At 42.6% G+C, this 21,644-nt stretch overlaps 1 protein-coding gene across 1 annotated transcript in view; it reads right to left on the reverse strand.

Moving 5' to 3' along the window:
• Nucleotides 1-21,413, reverse strand: part of LOC124545813 (odorant receptor Or2-like) — a 51,401-nt gene extending 29,988 nt beyond the window's left edge. Inside the window, exons 1-3 of the mRNA XM_047124760.1 lie at nucleotides 20,605-21,413; nucleotides 17,252-17,351; nucleotides 1,192-1,293 (exon numbers count right to left, since the gene is read on the reverse strand). Of these exons, the coding sequence (XP_046980716.1) occupies nucleotides 1,192-1,293; nucleotides 17,252-17,351; nucleotides 20,605-21,413 (1,011 nt within the window). The remainder of the gene's footprint in view (nucleotides 1-1,191; nucleotides 1,294-17,251; nucleotides 17,352-20,604) is intronic.
• Between the last annotated feature and the right edge of the window lie 231 nt (nucleotides 21,414-21,644).

Raw genomic sequence — 21,644 nt, forward strand, 5'->3', positions numbered from 1 at the left:
AGTTAAAAGTGATCGCCTCAGGGGCAAACCTTACTGCAGGGTGAGTTAGATTTATCGTTGTAGGGTGAGGGGAAGTGGCAGGGGGAATGTTTGCTTGTTCGTCTTCCAGCACTGACAACTCATGGATGCGTGTATCTCGTAACGATCAATTGCTATGGTATAAATTTAAAACACAATAACATTGACTGGTCAATGCACTTTATGTATTATTAGTAAAAATTTGTAGCTAGGAATACGAAATCATATTAAGTCTGTTGTAATACAGTGCGCTCAGCAGGAGAAAAATAACATTCAAAATATTTATAATAGTAAACATTTGTGATCATGTATCATATAGCGTTGTGCATTAAAATAAAAGTACAGTTATTCTTGTTAAAAAAAAATTAATCATCCGCTGACACATAACAACACTTCTTCAGGCAGTTACAGTGTCAGAATTTTTGGGGTCGCTGAGGGTGGCAGCAATCAAACAGAGAACAGTCAACATGATGCAATCTGAAAGAAGCGACTTTTAATGATCAGAATTTGGGGGCAGCGGCAAAGTTACCCCACCATTAATATAGCTAGTCAGTTAAGGGTGGGGGAGGTGAGGCAGGGTCACAACATACTAATTAATAATAAGACCTGTATATGTACAGCACTAGGTCTGCCTATCTGTTTTGCAGCCTTTGTCCCGCATCAGCGAGGTGTCGACCTTGTTGCTATTGATTTGGCAGTGTTAGTTCCAGAGGGTGGCCGGATGCCCTTCCTGCCATCACCCCGAACTCCCTGGGATAGAATTAGTGCACCCCAGCTGTCTGCGTCTGGTGTAAGCCATGTAATAGTGCGAACGTTTTCAATTGTCTGCAAGACGTGTAACTGAGGCGGAACGCGGGGACCAGCACGGTATTCACCTAGCAGGATGTGGAAAACATCCAGGCGGAGCGGTATACCGGCCTTCGTGGTTAAACCGCCGGGCGGATTCGACCCCGGGCCGGCGCGCCTACCCGAGTCCAGGAAGCAGCCTATTAGTGCTCTCGGCTACGCTTGCTGGTGTATGTGCGGCGCTAGGTGCTGCCCGGAAATGTCAGTATTGGCTATTGTGCTAAAATTTTTGACGACTACAGTTTAACGGTTCATTAATTGGTATATTGTGAAGAGACCCATACCGAAAATTATCTGTGTCTGGTCTTGCTTGACCCTGGTACTTACCTGAACAGTCACACTGTTGGCTGCCCAGCAGTAGAGAAAGACGTGAGCGCACGGAATTGGCAGGAAGGATGCACACTCAAATACGGCTCCGAAGTCCTCGTTCTGTAAAGTGAATGCCAGGTGAAATAAATCTTCTTCGTCACTATTGTTTAAATTCTATTGTGCCATACGAAATTATGACGCACAATTGAGGAGGAGGAGGAGGAGGTTAGTGTTTAACGTCCCGTCGACAACGAGGTCATTAGAGACGGCGCACAATTGAAGAGTGGAAATGGAATAAGTTGTAAGAGCCAAATGAAAAAGAAAAAAACAATGTATCCTTGTTTCTGTATAACTGATTTACATTCAGAAAGTTAATTCTGAAGGTGGCAGGGGTAAAATACAGGGAGCGAAAGGCTATTTACAATTTGTACAGAAAGCAGATGGCAGTTATAAGAGTCGAGGGACATGAAAGGGAAGCAGTGGTTGGGAAGGGAGGGAGACAGGGTTATAGCCTCTCCCCGATGCTATTCAATATGTATATTGGGCAAGCAGTAAGGGATACGAAAGAAAAGTTCGGAGTAGGTATTAAAAACCATGGAGAAGAAATAAAAACTTTGAGGTTCGCCGATGACTTTGGAATTCTGTCAGAGACAGCAAAGGAACTGGAAGAGCAGTTGAACGGAATGGACAGTGTCTTCAAAGTAGGGTATAAGATGAACATCAACAAAAGCAAAACGAGGATAATGGAATGTAGTCGAATTAAGTCGGGTGATGCTGAGGGATTTAGATTAGGAAATAAGCCACTTAAAGTAGTAAAGGAGTTTTGCTATTTGGGGAGCAAAATAACTGATGATGGTCGAAGTAGAGAGGATATAAAATGCAGACTGGCAAAAGCAAGAAATGCGTTTCTGAAGAAGATAAATTTGTTAACATCGAGTATTGATTTAAGGGTCAGGAAGACGTTTCTGAAAGTATTCGTATGGAGTAGCAATGTATGGAAGTGAAACATGGACGATAAATAATTTGGACAAGAAGAGCATAGAAGCTTTGGAAATGTGGTGCTACAGAAGAATGCTGAAGATTAGATCGGTAGATCACATAACTAATGAGGAGGTATTGAATAGAATTAGGGAGGAGTTTGTGGCACAACTTGACTAGAAGAAGGGATCGGTTGGTAGGACGTGTTTTGAGGCATCAAGGGATCACCAATTTAGTACTGGAGGGCAGCGTGGAGGGTAAAAATCGTAGAGGGAGACCAAGAGATGAATACACTAAGCATATTCAGAAGGATGTAGGCTGCAGTAGGTACTGAGAGATGAAGAAGCTTGCACAGGATAGAGTAGCATGGAGAGCTGCATCAAACCAGTCTCAGGACTGAAGACCACAACAACAACAACAACATTCACAAAGTTGCCAGTATACACTGATAAGCCAAAAAGTTATCACAGCTGTCCATCACGACGTTGGATGCCAACTAGTGGCGTTGTGGGTACGTGACGCGGTGGTGAAAGTATGTAAGCGAAGCAAACACGGAAGGGAGATAAGCCTAGCGAATATATGGGCTGCAAATGGGAAATCTACTGAGATCGACTTTGACAGAGGGCCGATTATTATTACGCAGATGCTGTGAACGAGTATTTCAAAAATGGCGAAGCTGCTCAAATGTCCACCTGCTACTATCTTGAGCATCTACGGAAAAGGTACAAGGGTACTGAAACTACCACTAAGCGCTAAATGGTTGGACGTCCACGACTCTTCACAGAAGGTGGAATTTGGAAGCTTGTCTGCTCTGTAAAGTAGGACAGATGGTGTTCTGTACCACTTCTGCTGAAATCGCAAATTGATAAAGCACGCACAGGTGTTCATCGTACACTGTTGAACACGGAGCTCCGCAGCAGACCAGCCCTATGTGTTAACACGTTGACCAACGACACCGTCAATTACGACTGCAGAAGGAAGAGGCCATCTGTATTCGACCGCCTGTCAATAGAAACGTGTCGGTTCTTCGAGTGCATCACATTTTAGCTACACTAGGTCGCTGGTCGTGAACGGAGGCTTGAAATGTACAGCGCCCCACGGATGCAGGGTGGTGGGAGCATTAAGAGCAGTAATACGCTGTGGGAAATATTTTCTTGTGCTTGCATGGCACTTGTGATAGTACTCTAAGACTCGCTGACAGCTGCGAACCATCTGCGTCCCTTAATGCTCGATGTCTTCTTCGACGGCGATGTCATTTATTCAGCAGTATAATTGTACGTGTCTACGAGACAGAACCGAGCTACAGTGATGTGAGCAGCATTACAACGAACGCACATTGGTGTCTCGGCAATCAAATTCGCTTGACGTAAATCCTATGGAAACTGTCCGGTTGCTATCCAGCGCCATCACCACCTATGCAAATCGGTGCCCCGTTATTTTTGTAAATTACATGACCTGAGCGTGGGCATTGAATGCACATCCCTCCACAAATTAATAACCAACTGTCGGGTCCCTGATATGCAGAATCAGCAATATATTTCGTTCCGATGGCGGGCAAACAAGCTATTAAGCCGGTTCTCACGATATTTTGGTCCATCTGTGTATTCTAAGGCCACAGCATTATGTTGCACGCCACGATACCACAAAAACTAATGAGACAAATTAGAAAATAAATACTTGTTCAAGAACGCTCTAATTACCATACTACAACTAACACTATGCCAGTAAGATTGTTTTTATGATACGACTATTGAAAAAAAGAAAACGACATCCAGCCCCTGTTAATGATGCTATTCATTTAAATATATAGTGCCTTTAACCGGTTCGAACCGACAGGTCCATCTTTAGATGGCTGTTAACGTTTTTATTACATTTGCAGTTCTTTAAATTAGTTGCAGTGCTCTGTTTCACCAACAAATTTAAACAAAAGTAAATGTAATACAAAAGTGAACAGTTTTCTGAAGATAATGAACCTGTCGGTTCGAAATCGGCAACTGCACTATTTGAGTAAATAAATAGTATTTTTAACTGTGGCTGCTTGCTAGTTTCTTCTTTGTAAGGATGAACTTGTGTTACAGTCTCTAAATGTCCGTTTTCGACAAAATAACAGAAAGAGTATTTTGTTCTATTTTCCTATTGACACTGAGACACTACGTTTTATTTCTGATGATATAAGTACAGAAATACAGCATTCGGTTTTTACCTCATAGAAGTCTAAAAAACCAAAACTAAACAAAAAAAAAAACACTTCACGTGTATTGTAAAACCTCGAACGCCAGAGGTAAGCACAGCTTGGCACTAGCAATGTATTCCATCACTCAGTGCATGTTCGACAGGCGTTCTGCATCTACATGTACACTCCGCAAGTTATCGTACGGTGCATGGCGTAGAGTACCCTGTACCACGACTATTAATTTCCTTTCCTTTTCCACTCGAAAACAGAGTGAGGGAGCAACGACTGACTAATGCCTTCTTAGGAAACTAAATTTATTTTCGTGGTCCTTCCGCGAAACGTATGTTGGCATTAGTGAGATCGTTCTGCAGTCAGCTTCAAATGCTGGTCCTCTACATTTTCTCAATAGTGCTCGTCGATTAGAACATCGCCTGCCCTCCATTGACTTCTATTTGAATTTCCGAAGCATTTTCATAACAATTGCATGTTCTTCGAACCACACGGTTATGCATCTACTTCCCGCCTCTGAATTGCTTCGATGTCTTCCTTTTATTCGACCTGGTACGGCTCTCCTAAAACTCCAGCAGCACTCAAGAATAAGTGGCACTAATGTCCTTTATGCCGTCCCCTTTAGACATGAACCAAACTTTCCCAAAATTCTTCCAATAAATAGAAACGACCGTTCGCATTCACTACCACAATCCTTAAATGGTCGTTCCATTCCTTATCGCTTTGTAACGTTACACCTTGATATTTAGACGACGTGACTGTCACTCAGGACATTACTGATGCTGTATCCAAACATTACAGGATTGTTTAGCCTATTCATACGCATTAACTTACATTTTTCTACATTCAGAACTACTTGCCATTCATAAAATCAGTAACAAATTTTGTCTATATCATCTTGTATCCCCCTACAGGCACTCAGGTTCGACGTCTTCTCGTGAACTACGTCATCATCAGCGGAAACCACTGACTGTTGCACGCACTGTCCGCCAGATGATTTATGTATATAGAAAGTAATAGCGGTCCTGTCACACTTCCCTGGTGACTCACACAAGTACCTTTGTCCCCGGTGAAAACTCGTCGTCCGTTAGTTAAGAATTCATCGAGCCACTCATATCTGGGAACTTAAGCCATGTGCTAGTATCCTGGTTATGAATCTGCAGGTGGAAGTGGTGTCAAGTGCCTTCTGAAAGTTTAGATACATGGAAATCTGCCTGTTTCCATTTATCGGTGGTGGAGTCAAAACTAGGACAAATTGAAGGACATGCAACATAATACCGAGAATACATAGTCATTTAAAATTTGTTTTGTAATAAAAACCATCCTTAGAGCGGTTTCCATTTCCTCTTTTCAGTGCAGTACTTATAGTCGAAAAGAAAACTTTACTGCTGATGGAAAACAGGGGAAATCAAATGCTGAACAAAGATTAAACTGTAACGTACAGTCGACGCTGTTCTCCTTAGAATCTCAAGATAAAACCAGACCAGGTCAACTGAATGACATAAATAACGACATTGTATAAGGAAATGTTCCCGTATACGTTGTTGAATCCATGTCTGTGCCCAGTAATGAGAATTTCTTCAGTACTTGGCTCGGTCTCACAAGGAGACGGCACGACCGTGGGGTCGGGGATTTCTCCGAAATTTTGTGTGGTGAAAGAGGACCCCTAATACCTCATGTGGTTGATATATTAGGACGCACTACCCGGAAAATCCCGGGAAAAATCGATCCAAAGATTCTTAGGTGTCGTATGAGTATAAAATGATCCACTGCCGAGCCGCCGTCTGGCCTAGATGCCAACGGCACGGGAAAAAAAAAAAAACCCGTGGGGCCGGGGATTTGTCCGAAATTTTGTGTGGTGAAAGAGGACCCCTAATACCTCATGTGGTTGATATATTAGGACGCACTACCCGGAAAACCTCGGGAAAAATCGATCCAAATATTCTTAGGTGTCGTATGAGTATAAAATGATCCACTGCCGAGCCGCCGTCTGGCCTAGATGCCAACGGCACGGTAAAAAAAAAAAAAAAAAAAAATTATGCTTAGGGCTCGGATTCTTACGCCAGAGGTCTCGAGTTCGATTCCACTTCCAGCACTTTTTTCCTTCTGTTTCATTTTCTTTTGTTATTCCATCAACTATTCAGAATGTTTCCCAAACCTACATTATCTATAACAAATTAGTTACATTATTGAATAAAAATTATTTTCCTTTTGTCCAACAGCACAATTCACGGCGGTGGGTTTTCCATTTTTCATTGTAAAGTCTATGAGGAGAAACATTGGGTTTTTAATCAGAATAACAAAGTCGATTGGGAAACATTCAATGTTTATACATATAACAATTATAAACAAGAACCGCAGTGGTAATTATCGTAAAAACAAACAAAGCAATAATTTTTCCGATATCTTACGCAACATATAAAAGCGGATTCACAGGGCGTTTGCAATAAACCTGTACAAAAACACGCCCCATTAACATTTACAAAAATGTTTCTAGTTCCTGATAAATTTGAGGCAAACCAGACATACTGAATCATGTCTCGGAATATTGGTGACGATAATTGATGGTGAATTATGGAATGAATTTTTATACGGTCTTCCCGGGTATTAATTTCACGATTCTCCTGTAACAATGCGCTGCAATTTTGCAAGCGCTTTATGAAATTTGTAACTTGCCTGTAAAAGTAAACATCACAAGGTTGCACCAAAGAAGTGCATTTTGGAGGTATGACTTTTACAGACCAAGTTTGCATATTTTCGTCATCTTGAAAAATTGCATCATATATCTCCGGATTCGTTTGACCTCCCCAAGACTCAATGAGAAGTAAAACTTTATTCTTCCAGACGTAACATGTTAAACATTTCCGGAGAAAATCCATGTATAAAACTGTTGTTAATTTTCCGGAATTCGATGATGTTACGATGACGATCGTATACGTATTGGCTTAGCCATGTATTAATTTGTGAATACGAGGTCCGAAATGACCGGTCGCTTCTTGTAAGCATATGAAGACATGTGAGAGCAGTTTTTACAATTATGTTATTGAATATCGTGTGGTGTACGAATGCGTCACTTTATTCAAATCCGACTTTTTCACGAAAACTGCTTTACTCCCTTTTTCAGTGAGAGTCCTGTTGAAAACAGATTGATATTGGCATCCTGAAACAATAGTATTTTTAATATTAAACAATATTCGAATGTGTATGTAAATATCTTTTTCTATAATTAAATCTGAATTCATATATTTTAAATCGGTAAAAACATTTTGTACGCAGAAAACACGTATTTACCTGTTTGGTCATTATTTACCACATAATCCTTATGGTATTGAGGGATTCAACGGCACGTCTGCCGACGAAAGGTCTCCGCAGACGCCTGGATGTCCTCCATTGACGCCGCTTCCTTTTTCGGAACCAGTTTCGTGATCTTGCGTAGTGAAATTCTGTGCTTCTGTTTAAATGCCGTGACCCATCGATCAGACGCATTGAATTTGAAATCGACGAATTCTGCAGCCGCAGCCAATGCCCATTGCTGTAAATTTCTTGTCGTGACTTGCTGATATTGCTGTCTTATTTCCACAAAACGGTCGTAGGTCCACGAATCTATCGCCTCAAATTTATCCATTTGCGTACCACCACTTTTAATATCTTTCCCCCATTGTGAAAGATATTCTTTTCTCTTCAATTGGCGGCATCCTTTTTTTTTTTTTTTTGCAATGTCGCCATGGACCATGTGGGGTGCGCTTTAGCAATATTCACGACTTTGACTTTGTAGGCAATGGGAAACATGTCACTTTTAAATCTTTTCGGTGACGGTTTATATTCGTCTGGAGAGGACTCACTTTGTGACACTTCGAACTGTTCGTCGTTCTCCTCACATTCTTCGCAATCCTCATGAGCGTGAATTAACTCCTCTTCAGTTACGAATATTTTTTCACTCAAAAGTTCCAGTATATAATTATAAAGTTCTCTGGCCAATAACATAGCATCGCGAGAGATTTCTTCCGAAGATCTCGATGCAATTAAATAATTTTCCGGCAACAGCTTTCCATAATACACCACTGCGTCCTTCAATGGTAATTTTGATAGGTCACTATGAATGGATTCTTCAGGAATTTCTTCTCATATTCCAGATGAGCCAGTAACTTCTTCAGTCGACCTGTTTAACCTCGGATCGGGATAACACGTTGACATTTGAAACAGGCACGTCTGTTGACGACGAAATCGAAAAGCAAACTGCCGTTCACGGCACGCGCACAGTCCTATGCGCAGATGACCGTTATAATCCCAAGGGGACCCTTACAAAGCCCCTTTAAACCTTAAACCCCATAAAACGAAACAGAACAACGAGCACGAATATTTTTCAGTGAATGAAAAACTTTACGTTCTTGAGCTAAAATAATGTTTTAAAACTAATGTAGGTTTGAGAAAATATCTGAAAAATTATTGGAATAACAAAAGAAAATGAAACAGGAGGAAAAAAAAGTGCTGGAGGAGGAATCGAACTCGAGACCTCATATGTAAGAATCCGAGCCCTAAACATCTAGGCCAGACGGCGGCTCTGCAATGGATCAACATTTTATACTCATACGACACCTAAGAAACTTTGGATCGATTTTTTCCGGGATTTTCCGGGTAGTGCGTCCTAATATTTCAATCACGTGAGGTGTTAGGGGTCCTCTTTCACCACACAAAATTTCGGACAAATACCCGAACCCACGGTCGTGCCGTCTCCTTGTCAGCCATTTAGTAAATCTGAATACAAATCATGAGTAATTGCGACCGACGGCTTTCGGTATAAAGAGTCATTCTCGTTGCGCCAAAGGCCTTGTCAAAGAGGTCGAGGGTGCTCACAGAGGTCCGGAACGCGCCCTGGTCCATGGAGTGAGACACTGCCATTAAAGGCGGTTGAACAACTCTAACCGCAGCTTAACAAACGACGATGAATTGTTCTCAAAGAAAAGTATCCAGATACAACAACAAAAAGACAGGTAAATTCTTAGTTCCTGCGTCTATTCCCCTGAGAACGACTAACACCAGAGGAAAAACACATCTCTAACCGGCAAACGTCAGTGACCGGAAGCTAATCAAGATAAACCTTGATCTTTAACTACACAACTCCTCAGAATGAAAAAAAAAAAAAATATAAATTTAAGGGGGATGGGGAAGGAAGCAAAGGAAGTGGAAGTAACTAATGATATCAGCTGTATCACTTTGTGTAGTATCAGCGAGGACGAGTAAAAATGTGTGCTGGATTGGGATTCGAACTTGGACTATTTTGCTAACACAGTGTTAGCTGAAAATGGGTGGACATCTCGGCAAGCTGCCCACCCGACTCACACTCCCACAGACGTCTCCTGTTTGTAGTTCTCATCCATGCCATCTGAGCTCGATTCTTTCAGATTACTGTTGGAGATCGAACGTTAATGAGCATCTCTGCTGAACGTTGTGGTTTAATTGCCCATCATGGGGAATCAATTTTATGATTACGTGGTATCTGTTCTTGTAAAGAAAGAACAGACACCACCGATTCATGTAAAACAAAAAACCCCTTGTAGTATCTCTGAACATGTCCATGGCCCATCACACACTCTACCTTGAAGGCTCTGTCCGAGTCACTAGACACTGGCGGGACACCACCGGCACTCCATTCGCCAACGCCAGATAGCATTACCCGATTACCCGGCACGCAAGTTTAAATTACACGTAGGCCACCATTACCAAAGGTGAAAGAAAAACTCGCGGGGAGAGCCATATGGCTCAAAGTCCCCCTCTCTATTTACGATGCCACAATAGTCAAGGACTCTCGAATTTACTGATTCACATACCCCGACCAGCAGCACCCATTTTCAGTTGTAACTTATGGGACCTAATAATTACATCACCTTGCTTTACTCTAACCAACGGAAGCGTGACAGGTGTCGAGAAACTGGTTAGACGAAACGGTCTCTTCAACCACTGTAGCAGCTTCTACGTGACCTTGTGGACAGCTCTACTCGTAGCTTGAGAATTCTCGATGAACACCACGACTCTTACACGATTTGGATTTACCTGAGCCCCGAACTGTATTTCTTAGCTAGCTGTCGATGCGCTCTACGGAAGCTAGCCCTAGCTGCCTTCCACTATTGTGCAGTTTTTCAGTTCTAATCCGATACGGCAGCAAATCCTCTGTGTCACAAAGATTACTGATGGTCAATTGACTATAAAAATAAAACAAACTGAGCAGGACTTATGCGTGGCTGTGTTAAAAGGTAAACAAGAGCCAGTGCTACGGCTGATGCCAATTACGTTAACTATCCTGCTGATAAGTGATCAACGTGGGGTGAGTGTTCTGGTTAACTGACATGGGTTTGACCGGCAGGAAGTGGTTGTAACGTGGTTAATGGCCAAAATTATTAAAAACTTCCTGACAGAATGCGAACAGCAGGATGTTGCATTATCACTGACGATAGTCTTACTAGCCCCAATCATAGATAAAATATTTGTTGGAAACATCGCATCGTTGCTTGTGCGGTGGCACCCCTAGTGAGGAACAGTGCAGTCGATCTGGAAAACGGGTCGACAAAGATCAAAATGTATTTGTTAAAACTGTGAGTTCTACACAATGGTACTATAAAGTACACGTGGCTTCCAACGATACCAGGAAACTGATCTTTGTGTTTTGCACTGGCTTCGCACAGCACAAACTTGACAATTCCTCGCTCTGCCCTTGACGTTTCTTGAAAAAATAAAATTCCTACAAATTACTTACGGGTTTCTTAAATAACCAAGATACCGAAACACCAGACATTCATGAGAAATTGTATATAATTACGAAATTAGCACGACTTTTGACTTTCCATCAACTTCTGCATTGCAGCAAAACACTCATTCCTTAAATTAACAGCGTCCGTCATTCAAATTTGGGTTTCCTGTGATTTCCCTAAATCGCTTCACGCAAATTCCGGGTCGGTTCCTTTTAAAGGGTACGGCCGATTCCCTTCTTCGTCCTTCCCAAACCAGAGCTTGTGCTCTAATGACCTCGTTGTCGACGGGACGTTAAACACTAATCTCCTTTCCTTAAGTTAATATGGGGTTACAAACTCTCCTCTATTTAGTAGATCCTTAAAGGCCGTAATGAGTAAATCTTGGTTTTGACGCTGCCTAAAATCTTTATACAGTGGTGGACAACTTTAACTTCCTACACTATGTGATCAAAAGTATCCGGACACCCCCAAGAAACGTACGTTTTTCATATTAGGTGTATTGCGCTGCCATCTGCTGACAGGTACTCCATATAAGCGACCTCAGTAGTCATTAGACATTGTGAGAGAGCAGAATGGGGCGCTCCTCGGAACTCACGGTCTTCGAACGTGGCCAGGTGATTGGGCGTCACTTGTGTCATACGTTTGTACGCGAGATTTCCACACTCCTAAACATCCATAGGTCCACTATTTCCGATGTGATAGTGAAGTGGAAACGTGAAGGGACACGTACACCACAAAAGCGTAAAGGCCAACCTCGTCTATTGACTGAGAGAGACCGCCGACTCTTGAAGAGGGTCGTAATGTGTAATATGCAGATATCAATCAAGACCATCACACAGGAATTCCAATCTGCACCAGGATCCACTGCAAGTACTATGACAGTTAGGCGGGAGGAGAAGAAACTTGGATATCATGGTCGAGCGGCTGCTAGTAAGCCACACATCAAGCCCGTAATTGTGTGTGGTATGAGGAGCGTAAACATTGGACGACTGAACAGTGGAAAAACGTTGTGTGGAGTGACGAATCACGGTAGCGAATGTGGCGATCCGATAGGAGGGTCTAGGTATGACGAATTCCCGGTGAAAGTCATCTGCCAGAGAGTCTAGTGCGAACAGTAAAACTCGGAACCAGTGGTTCTATAGTGTGGTCGAATTTTTCAAGAAAATCTTATTGTTTTGCATGACACTATCACAGTGCAGGCCCACATTGATGTTTTAAGCACCTCCTCGCTTCCCATTGTTGAAAATCAATTCGGGAATGGCGACTGAATCTATCAACACGATAGGGCATCTATTCATAATGTACGGCCTGTGGCGGAGTGGTTACATGACAATAACATCCCTGTATTAGACTGGCCTGCCCAGAGTCCTGACCTGTATTCTGTAGAGCACCGATGGCATGTTTGGGAACGCCGACTTCGTGCCAGGCCTCATCGACCGACATCGGTGCCTCTTCTCAGTGCAGAACTTTGTGAAGAATGGGCTGTCATTCCCCAAGAAACCTTCCAGCATGTGCCCGAACGTATGCCTACGAGAGTGGAAGCTGTCATCAAGGCTTAGGGTGGACTAACACCTTACTGAATTCCAGTAATACCGATGGAAGGCGACACGAACTTGTAAGTCATTTTCATCCAGGTGCCCGGATATTTTGACCACATAGTGTAAGGTTGAGATGGTTTGCTTTGTAGCATTTCATTTTTTGCAGCATTTTGCTAGTTAACCAGCGTACTAAGACCATCGGCAACTCGATTTTCGGTGCCCTTAAAGTGCACAGCCTCAAACATTGTCAGTATTCTGGTAGCCCACAGAGTTATTCGCCTGATCTTACTAGCCTGTATAGCACTATGCTCAATGCCTGGTAATCAGTCTCGAACTGAAAGGTTTATTGTGTTACCACAGACATGTCAGCATCAGCAACTGTTTTCGTGAACTGAGATCAACAATTTATGCAGAAAGGAACAATACGATGTAAGGCGCATCCTCACGAACTTGACACTTGTCACACCAACAGAACATTTTGCACCCTTGAAATCGACAAAGATACAGGACAGTGGTAAATTTCATAGACTGTAACTGTCAACGGTACGGCTATAGTCATTTAAAACGTATCATTACATCAAAAACAAAGTAACTGAGTACACCCAAAACATTCCGAGAAGATCAGAAGGTGTGGGCAATGAAGCAATTGTCTGGTTGTTAGAAATCTTCCATTTGTAATATTGTGTAAAGATCTTTCACCTTTATCGTATTACGTTTCTCAAGCAAATACATTTTTATCGTACTTTGTCTTCCTTCTGAGTTTATGTTCGGTCTGTGGGGCACTTAGCTGTGGGGTCATTAGCACCCGGAGAAAGTCTCAGTTTTTACACAGTCCAATGTTTGTACACAGTCCGGTCTAACAACTGTCACGAATGATTGTGATGATGATGGCAACGCATAAACCGAGCGTCCGGGCAAAGAAAATCCCCAACCCGGTCGGGAATGGAACCCGGGCCCCCTGATCTACAGACAGCAACGCTAGCCCCTAGACCACGGACTGCAGACGTTACCTTTTTTCTGACAGACGAGACTTGTATTTGTGTCACCTTCTGTATTATCTTTCTGTATGATTAGGCAAAATGTTAGGAAACATGCTGACAGCATAACAGTACATCTACATCTACATGACTACAATTTATATTTAAGTGCTTGGCAGAGGGTTCATCGAATCACAATCATACTATCTCTCTACCATTCCACTCCCGAACATCGCGCGGGAAAAACGAACACCTAAACCTTTCTGTTCGAGCTCTGATTTCTCTCGTTTTATTTTGATGATCATTCCTACCTATGTTGGTTGGACTCAACAAAATATTTTCGCATTCGGAAGAGAAAGTTGGTGATTGAAATTTCGTAAATAGATCTCGCCGCGATGAAAAACGTCTTTGCTTTAATGACTTCCAACCCAATTCGCGTATCATATCTGCCACACTCTCTCGCCTATTACGTGATAATACAAAACGAGCTGCCCTTTTTTGCACCCTTTCGATGCCCTCCGTCAATCCCACCTGGTAAGGATCCCACACCGCGCAGCAATATCCTAACCGAGGACGAACGAGTGTAGTGTAAGCTGTCTCTTTCGTGGACTCGTTGCATCTTCTAAGTGTCCTGCCAATGAAACGCAACCTTTGGCTCGCCTTCCCCACAATATTATCTATGTGGTCTTTCCAACTGAAGTTGTTCGTAATTTTAACACCCAAGTACTTAGTTGAATCGACAGCCTTGAGAATTGTACTATTTATCGAGTAATCGAATTCCAAAGGATTTCTTTTGGAACTCATGTGGATCACCTCACACTTTTCGTTATTTTGCGTCAACTGCCACCTGCCACACCATACAGCAATCTTTCCTAAATCGCTTTGCAACTGATACTGATCTTCGGATGACCTTACTAGACGCTAAATTACAGCACCATCTGCGAACAACCTAAGAGAACTGCTGAGATTGTCACCCAGGTCATTTACATAGATCAGGAACGGCAGAGGACCCAGGATGCCTCCCTGGGGAACACCTGATATCACTTCAGTTTTACTCGATGATTTGCCGTCTATTACTACGAACTGCGACCTTCCTGATGGGAAATCACGAATCCAGTCGCACAACTGAGACGATACACCATAGGCCCGCAGCTTGATTAGAAGTCGCGTGCGAGGAACGGTGTCAAAAGCTTTCCGCAAATTGAGAAATACGGAATCAAATTGAGATCCCCTGTCGATAGCGGCCATTACTTTGCACAAGAACGATGTTTTCTGAAACCATGCTGATTACGTATCAATAGATCGTTCCCTTCGAGGTGATTCATAATGTTTGAATTCAGTATATGTTCCAAAACCCTACTGCAAACCGACGTCAATGATATAGGTCTGTAGTTCGATGGATTACTCCTACTACCCTTCTTAAGCACTGGTGCGATCTGAGCAATTTTCCAATCTGTAGGTACAGATCTATCGGTGAGCGAGCGGTTGTATATTATTGCTAAGTAGGGAGCTATTGTATCAGCGTAATCTGAAAGGAAGCTAATCGGTATACAATCTGGACCTGAAGACTTGCCCGTATCAAGCGATTTGAGTTGCTTCGCAACCCCTAAGGTATCTACTTCTAAGAAACTCATGCTAGCAGCTGTTCGTGTTTCAAATTGTGGAATATTCCATTCGTCTTCCCTGGTGAAGGAATTTCGGAAAACTACGTTCAATAACTCCGCTTTAGCGGCATAGTCGTCGGTAACAGTACCATCGCCACTGCGCAGCGAAGGTATTGACTGTGTCTTGCCGCTTGTGTACTTTATATTCGGATTTTCTACCAAATTTTAAGACAATGTTTCGTTGTGGAACCTATTAAAGGCATCTCGCATTGAAGTCAGTGCCAAATTTCACACGTCTGTAAAATTTAGCGAATCTTCGGGATTTCGCGTTCTTCTGAACTTCTCATGCTTTTACCATTGCCTCTGCAACAGCGTTCGGACTTGTTTTGTGTACCACGGGGGATCAGTTCCACCTCTTACCAATTTATGAGGTACGAATCTCTCAATTGCTGTTGCTACTATATCCTTGAATTTGAGCCACATCTCGTCTACATTTGCATAGGCAGTTCGGAAGGAATGGAGATTGTCTCTTAGGAAGGCTTCTAGTGACACTTTATCCACTTTTTTAAATAAAATTATTTTTCGTTTGTTTCTGGTGGATTTGGAAGAAACGGTATTGAGCCTGGCTGCAACGACCTTGTGATCACTAATTCCTGTATCAGTCGTGATGCTCTCGATCAGCTCTGGATTGTTTGTGGCTAAGAGGTCAAGTGTGTTTTCGAAACCATTTACAATTCGCGCGAGTTCGTTGACTAACTGCTCGAAATAATTTTTGGAGAAAGCATTTAGGACAATCTCGGAAGATATTTTCTGCCTACCACCGGTTTTGAACAAGTATTTTTGCCAACATATCGAGGGAAGGTTGAAGTCCCCACCAGCTATAAACGTATGAGGGGGTATTTATTTGTTAAGAGACTCAAATTTTCTCTTAACTGTTCAGCAACTATATCATTGGAGTCTGGGGGTCGATAGAAGGAGCCAATTATTAACTTAGTTCGGCTGTTAAGTTTAACCTCCACTCATACCAATTCGCACGGAGTATCTACTTCGACTTCACTAAACGATAAACCACTACTGACAGACACAAACACTCCACCACCAATTCTGCCTAATCTGTCTTTCCTGAACACCGCCTGAGACTTCGTAAAAATTTCTGTAGAACTTATTTCAGGCTTTTGCCAGCTTTCTGTAGCTATAACGATTTCAGCCTCTGTGCTTTCTATTAGCGCTTGAATCTCAGGGACTTTCCCAGCACAACTACAACAATTTACAACTACAGTTCCGACTGTTCCTTGATCCAAGCACGTCCTGTATTTGCCATGCACCCTTTGAGATTGCAGCCCACCCCGTACTTTCCCGAGGCTTTCTAACCTACAAAACCGCCCAGTCCACGACACACAGCCTCCCCTACCCGTGTAGCCGTCAGCTGAGTGTGGACCGAGGCTGTTGTGATTAGGTGGGACTGATAACGCTTGCCTCAATCAGTAACCTTAACATAATACAGTCACACAGCACCTGCACCACAATAATTATCGTAACCGAGTCATTTCCTGGTGATGAAATCATTTTTGAAGGTTTCTGAAATACAATCCAAAACTGCCTATCTTGTCCCATAACTCCTGGCTCTTGAGCTGATCTGATCACTTTTTGCAAAGTTCTGCTCGTGTCTTCCGTTCGTGCCACAGTATCGTTCTATGCAAACACCTAATATTTAGTCAGGGGTGAAAAATTTGACTAAGAGGTGTCTGTAATCAACAAGTATTTCCCACATTTATCTGAAACACCGAATTCGCTTTGTGTTCATATTATAACACCTATGCTGCAATAACAAAATAAAAGTTCCGAAAAAAACATCTGGTGTTTCTTTGACAAGCTTTTCTATTATCGATTCTTTCTTGCTATTAAGTAACGTCACACAAAAGATATATCTAATATCATCATCATTCACCACCATATGTTGTAGGCTAACTAAATCAGTTAGTAAATACCTCTGAATTCATTAGCTTTTAATGTATATCACTAATACTTTAAGGACGTATTTTAATTAACTTACGAATGTTGCTTGAAATAGTCCTAAACATATGACAAGAACGCTGAAAAAGAACTCCGACATGGCGATAGGGCTCATTGTGTCCTGCAGTTGATTGACGAAACTGTAACAGAAGAGAAGAAAGCTGTTGTTGCGCTGCAAGCAGAATGCTACTCTTATTCTTATTCACTAATCAGCGAACTATCAAGTATCTTTTTGTTGGAATGTAGCTTATCTATGAAAACAGATCGCCAAAAATGTAGTAGAATAAATGCAACATTTTGGAGTACAGTGTGTTATTGTTATGGCGTAATCTGTTATTTCCGCACATGGTGGCCCAAATAGGCAAGTGATGACTTATTAGCTCATCTATTGCTGTGTTAGTACCGGAAAGATAAGATGTTCAATTCAGTAGCTGTTTCTTTCAACCATTATCCAATGGGAAATCTTGACATGATCGACTGAATCATCTGCATTCGAGGTCGATGAAAAAAAATGACCTACCTTCTCCATAACGATCATGAACTCATTGTCATTCCGAGCGAGTTGGTAACTACTGAACATCCTTTAAAAAATACGAGCAAAAGAGTGACCGCTGTCGCTCCAAACGAAGTCGTAAACGCACTGGCAACAGCGGAAATATTCGAAGATTATAACTTAATTTCCCAATGGCAACTAGCTCATTAGCAACGGATATAATCCCAGTGAGAAAGAGGTGGGCGGCAAATGCAGCAATAGATTCGGTTTAAGAATCATGGCCGAATTTATCAACAGCTGAAATGTAAACGGACTGACATATGTTCTCTAGTGAACTGATAAATATGGTCACTAACACAGAAAAGCAAATTTTGAATGAGAAAATATCATAAATTGTGGTAAAAGTATTTAACAGGGTATGAAGATTCACACGGGTGTTACCGAAAGATATTCCCACTGCTTCTCTGTAGACAATGACCAACACAAAACACAACTTTGTGTCCTGCAGCTTGGTCAATAAACTTGTCTTCATGTCATAACATTTGAGACAGGGACTGGGTCATAGAAATAAATAACGGTTTCAACTACAAATGTTTATTATGGAACAGAACACTCGAGGCTACAAATAGTGTCTAGCTGTAATGGAATTGAATCAGCTGTAAAATAAAAGGCGCCACGAACTGTGCTCAACATCTGTCGTACAGGTCGATATTTTTATCTCCGTGTACACACTTTAGGAATTAATCGATGAGAGGATACGGGACAAAAAATGTCTAACGAACTTACGTCCGGAAATGCATGGTTTCCATGCTAGAGGACATTTATTCAATCATGTTTTATTACAGAGAGTGTGGTCTAATATACATCGTAGCACGCAACCAGAGTTACAGTACGCATGGTTTAGGATGGTACTGTTCCTCATACGGCAAACCCCTAGCGCGCTCTCCTGCCATAGTAACTGGTAATGTTGTGTGCGATTCCCTTCTCTTTCTAACTCATCTTGTAGTGGAAGTGATTCAGTGTTGTGCACAATGGTCCCGTAATCGAATCGAGAGCTTGCCAACACGGAGTTTGCTTACAGAAAGGCCAATGGCAATGGGCGGCGGACAGCAAGAATGTATCAGGAAACTTATCCCCGCCGACAACCATCATAACATTCAATGTTTGCTATAGTGTTTCGCCTTTTGTAAGAGAGTGTCTTTTCAGGAAATCATGAAGAACGTACCCGAAAGGTTGTGACACCAGGCGGAGGAAAATGTGATTAACACACCAGGCAGTTGGCCCGCCAGTACAGCGTAAGCCAGACGACCGTGTTGAATATTCTTCATGGCAAATGTTGTCACCCTTATCACTTATAGAATGTGCAGGACTTACTAGCAACAGACTTCCCACATCGGGAGCAGTTGTGTCGTTGGTTTCTTCACGAGGCAAACATGATTCTAGGATTTGTCATCCATCCTATTTACAGATGGGGCCACTTTTACGCCGAGTGGTATCTTCAATGGTATCTTCAACTGTATTTTCAACTTTCATAACAGTCATCTGTGGGATAGTATGCAGAACCCGCATGGTATGGTGACAGCGAATAATCAGCATCGGTGCAGCCGAAATGTATGGGCCTGGATAATGGCGATCGTATTTTGGGACCAGTCTTCGTTCCGTTTCCTAACAGGCCGGAACTATCGGCGTTTCTTGCGAGTAATTTTGCCTCCTCTGCTGGAAGAAGTTCCAGTGATGATTCGTAGGCTTATGTGGCTGCTACATGATGGTGCTGCAGCCTACTAAGCCATTAACGTTGGACGCATCTCAGTAATGTCTTCCCTGGTTGATGGATCGGACGAGGAGGTCCAGTTGCATGGCCTACTCGTTCACCGGACCTCAACCTGTGTGATTTCTGGTTATGGGGCCATCTCACAAGTACCTTTTATGTACAGCCCGTTTCATATGTGGAGACACTGGAACAACGTATTTATGCTGTCTTTAACATTGTTCGGATACAGCTTGGCCGATGTAAGCTTTAGGGACACAACACGCTAAGGCGCGTACACTCATCCTTTGAGCCACATAGAAACCATTTTCAACACATACTGTAACTCTGGCTGCGTGGTATAGCGCATATTAGACCGCAGTCTGTGTAACAATGTATGATTGAATAAATGGTCTCTGACGTGAAACCATGTCTTTCCGGACATAGGAAGTTCTTTAGACTTTTTTTGTTTCGTATCCTCTCATGGATCAATCCCTAGAGTTACACGGTGAAAAAAATCACCCTACATAATACGGACAAAATGTTTACAGTATCTAAACAACATTTTACACGAATGGAGTTTTTTTTCCTGTACCTGGTTTACTTCCTAAGTGATGTGTATATTAAATCTAGTTAAGTTTCGTTAAATAGAACGATTATTTTCTTTTCGTTAAACGTCATTACAGAGGTCATCGTGAGAGACATAGACGTGACATTTTATTTTATACGTTCGTAATGGTTAACGAACAAAATACATCCAATATCACAAATTAAAAAAGCGGGGAGATGAGGTAAATGAGAGGTTCAAAACCTAGCTTTGTATTCACGTTTATGCAAACACGATGTATTGGCAGCCTAAGAAATCTGGCTTCGTTATTAGTTAAACAATTATTCATCTACTTCAGCGAAGACTTCTGTGCAACTGTTGAAAAGAGAAACTTCAAAGAAGTTTAGAAAATGTCCGTTAAAATGTAATAATGGTATTAGTATCCCGGATGATAAAAATGTACCTGTTCCTAACAAACAGGGAAATATTCATCCGTTGACATACTGTTATTAGTATAAGACTCCACTCTAACGTATCGTACAGTTCGTCGTATAGTACGTGTCTCCACATTACAAATCTGAAGCAAGAAAGTGTTGCATTACGTACCTAAGAATTTTTTGATGACTTTCGACACAAAGGCACAAATCATTGTACATTTTATCACCGAATTTCGCCATTGGCCTCTTCTCAGAATGTTCGACTTTTTCCTTGTAGGTATCATACTTCAGGGCCAGAATACGCCCTGCGAGAATATCCAGTTGCGCAGTCACCAGGATCATGGCCGACGCGAAGAGACAGTCCAAGCCGAAGCTTATCTGCGTCGTCCACAATCCCGCCGCGCACTGGGCGAAGTACGAGAGGCCGTACAGGTTGGAGTTATTGTCCCAGGCGTGCTGAGCGAAGGGCAGGCGCCTCGTCTCTGGGTGTGTGTACAGCGGCATGGGGAACCACACGAAGCACTGGGCGAACATGAAGAGCAACAGCGACAGCGTGAGGCGGAAGGCGTGCCTCTGAGAGCTGTCCACGATGGCCGCCATTGGAGACTCCCTGCCGCAGACGTCGCTCTGGACCGAGAGCAGAGAGGCCACGCGGCGAGTCAGCGCATTATAGCGCCGTCTGTCGTAGTGGAAGAACATCATCTTGATCAGGCCGTTCAAGTGGGAGGCGGTTGACATGATCACCAGGGTCACTTCGTCCATGTATCCCCATGCGAAGTAAACGGTCAGCAAGCACTCTGTGACGTTCCACAGGGCTAGAATGTAAACATAGACTGTGTACAGTTGGAATGCGCTGGACTCGTACAGTGGCCAGAGGCCGAACAGCCACAGGTGGCGGATGTTCAGCTTGAGGACGGACTGACCGCTTTCAGTCCAGGTCAGAGCCTTCTCCAGATCTTCTTCCCACCCGTCGGCCATCTCAGTGGTAACTGGCTTTTAGATTTCCAAGCAGCTCTTAACTACTCGCGCCTGTGTTTTGTTTCCGATATGAGTGAAAAGACCTTCTGAACGATTCTGCAGCTCCCTCGTTCTTCGGGAAGCTTATGAACGTAGCTGGTAGAAAGTACCGCAGTTCTGTTAAATTTTTAATAATCGGATAATGCTTCGCTATTACAGTGTAATTTATTCACGTTGTTTGCCACCTAGTTA

Source organism: Schistocerca americana, chromosome 8 (genome assembly GCF_021461395.2).
Source record: "Schistocerca americana isolate TAMUIC-IGC-003095 chromosome 8, iqSchAmer2.1, whole genome shotgun sequence".
In the NCBI taxonomy this organism is placed as follows: domain Eukaryota; kingdom Metazoa; phylum Arthropoda; class Insecta; order Orthoptera; family Acrididae; genus Schistocerca; species Schistocerca americana.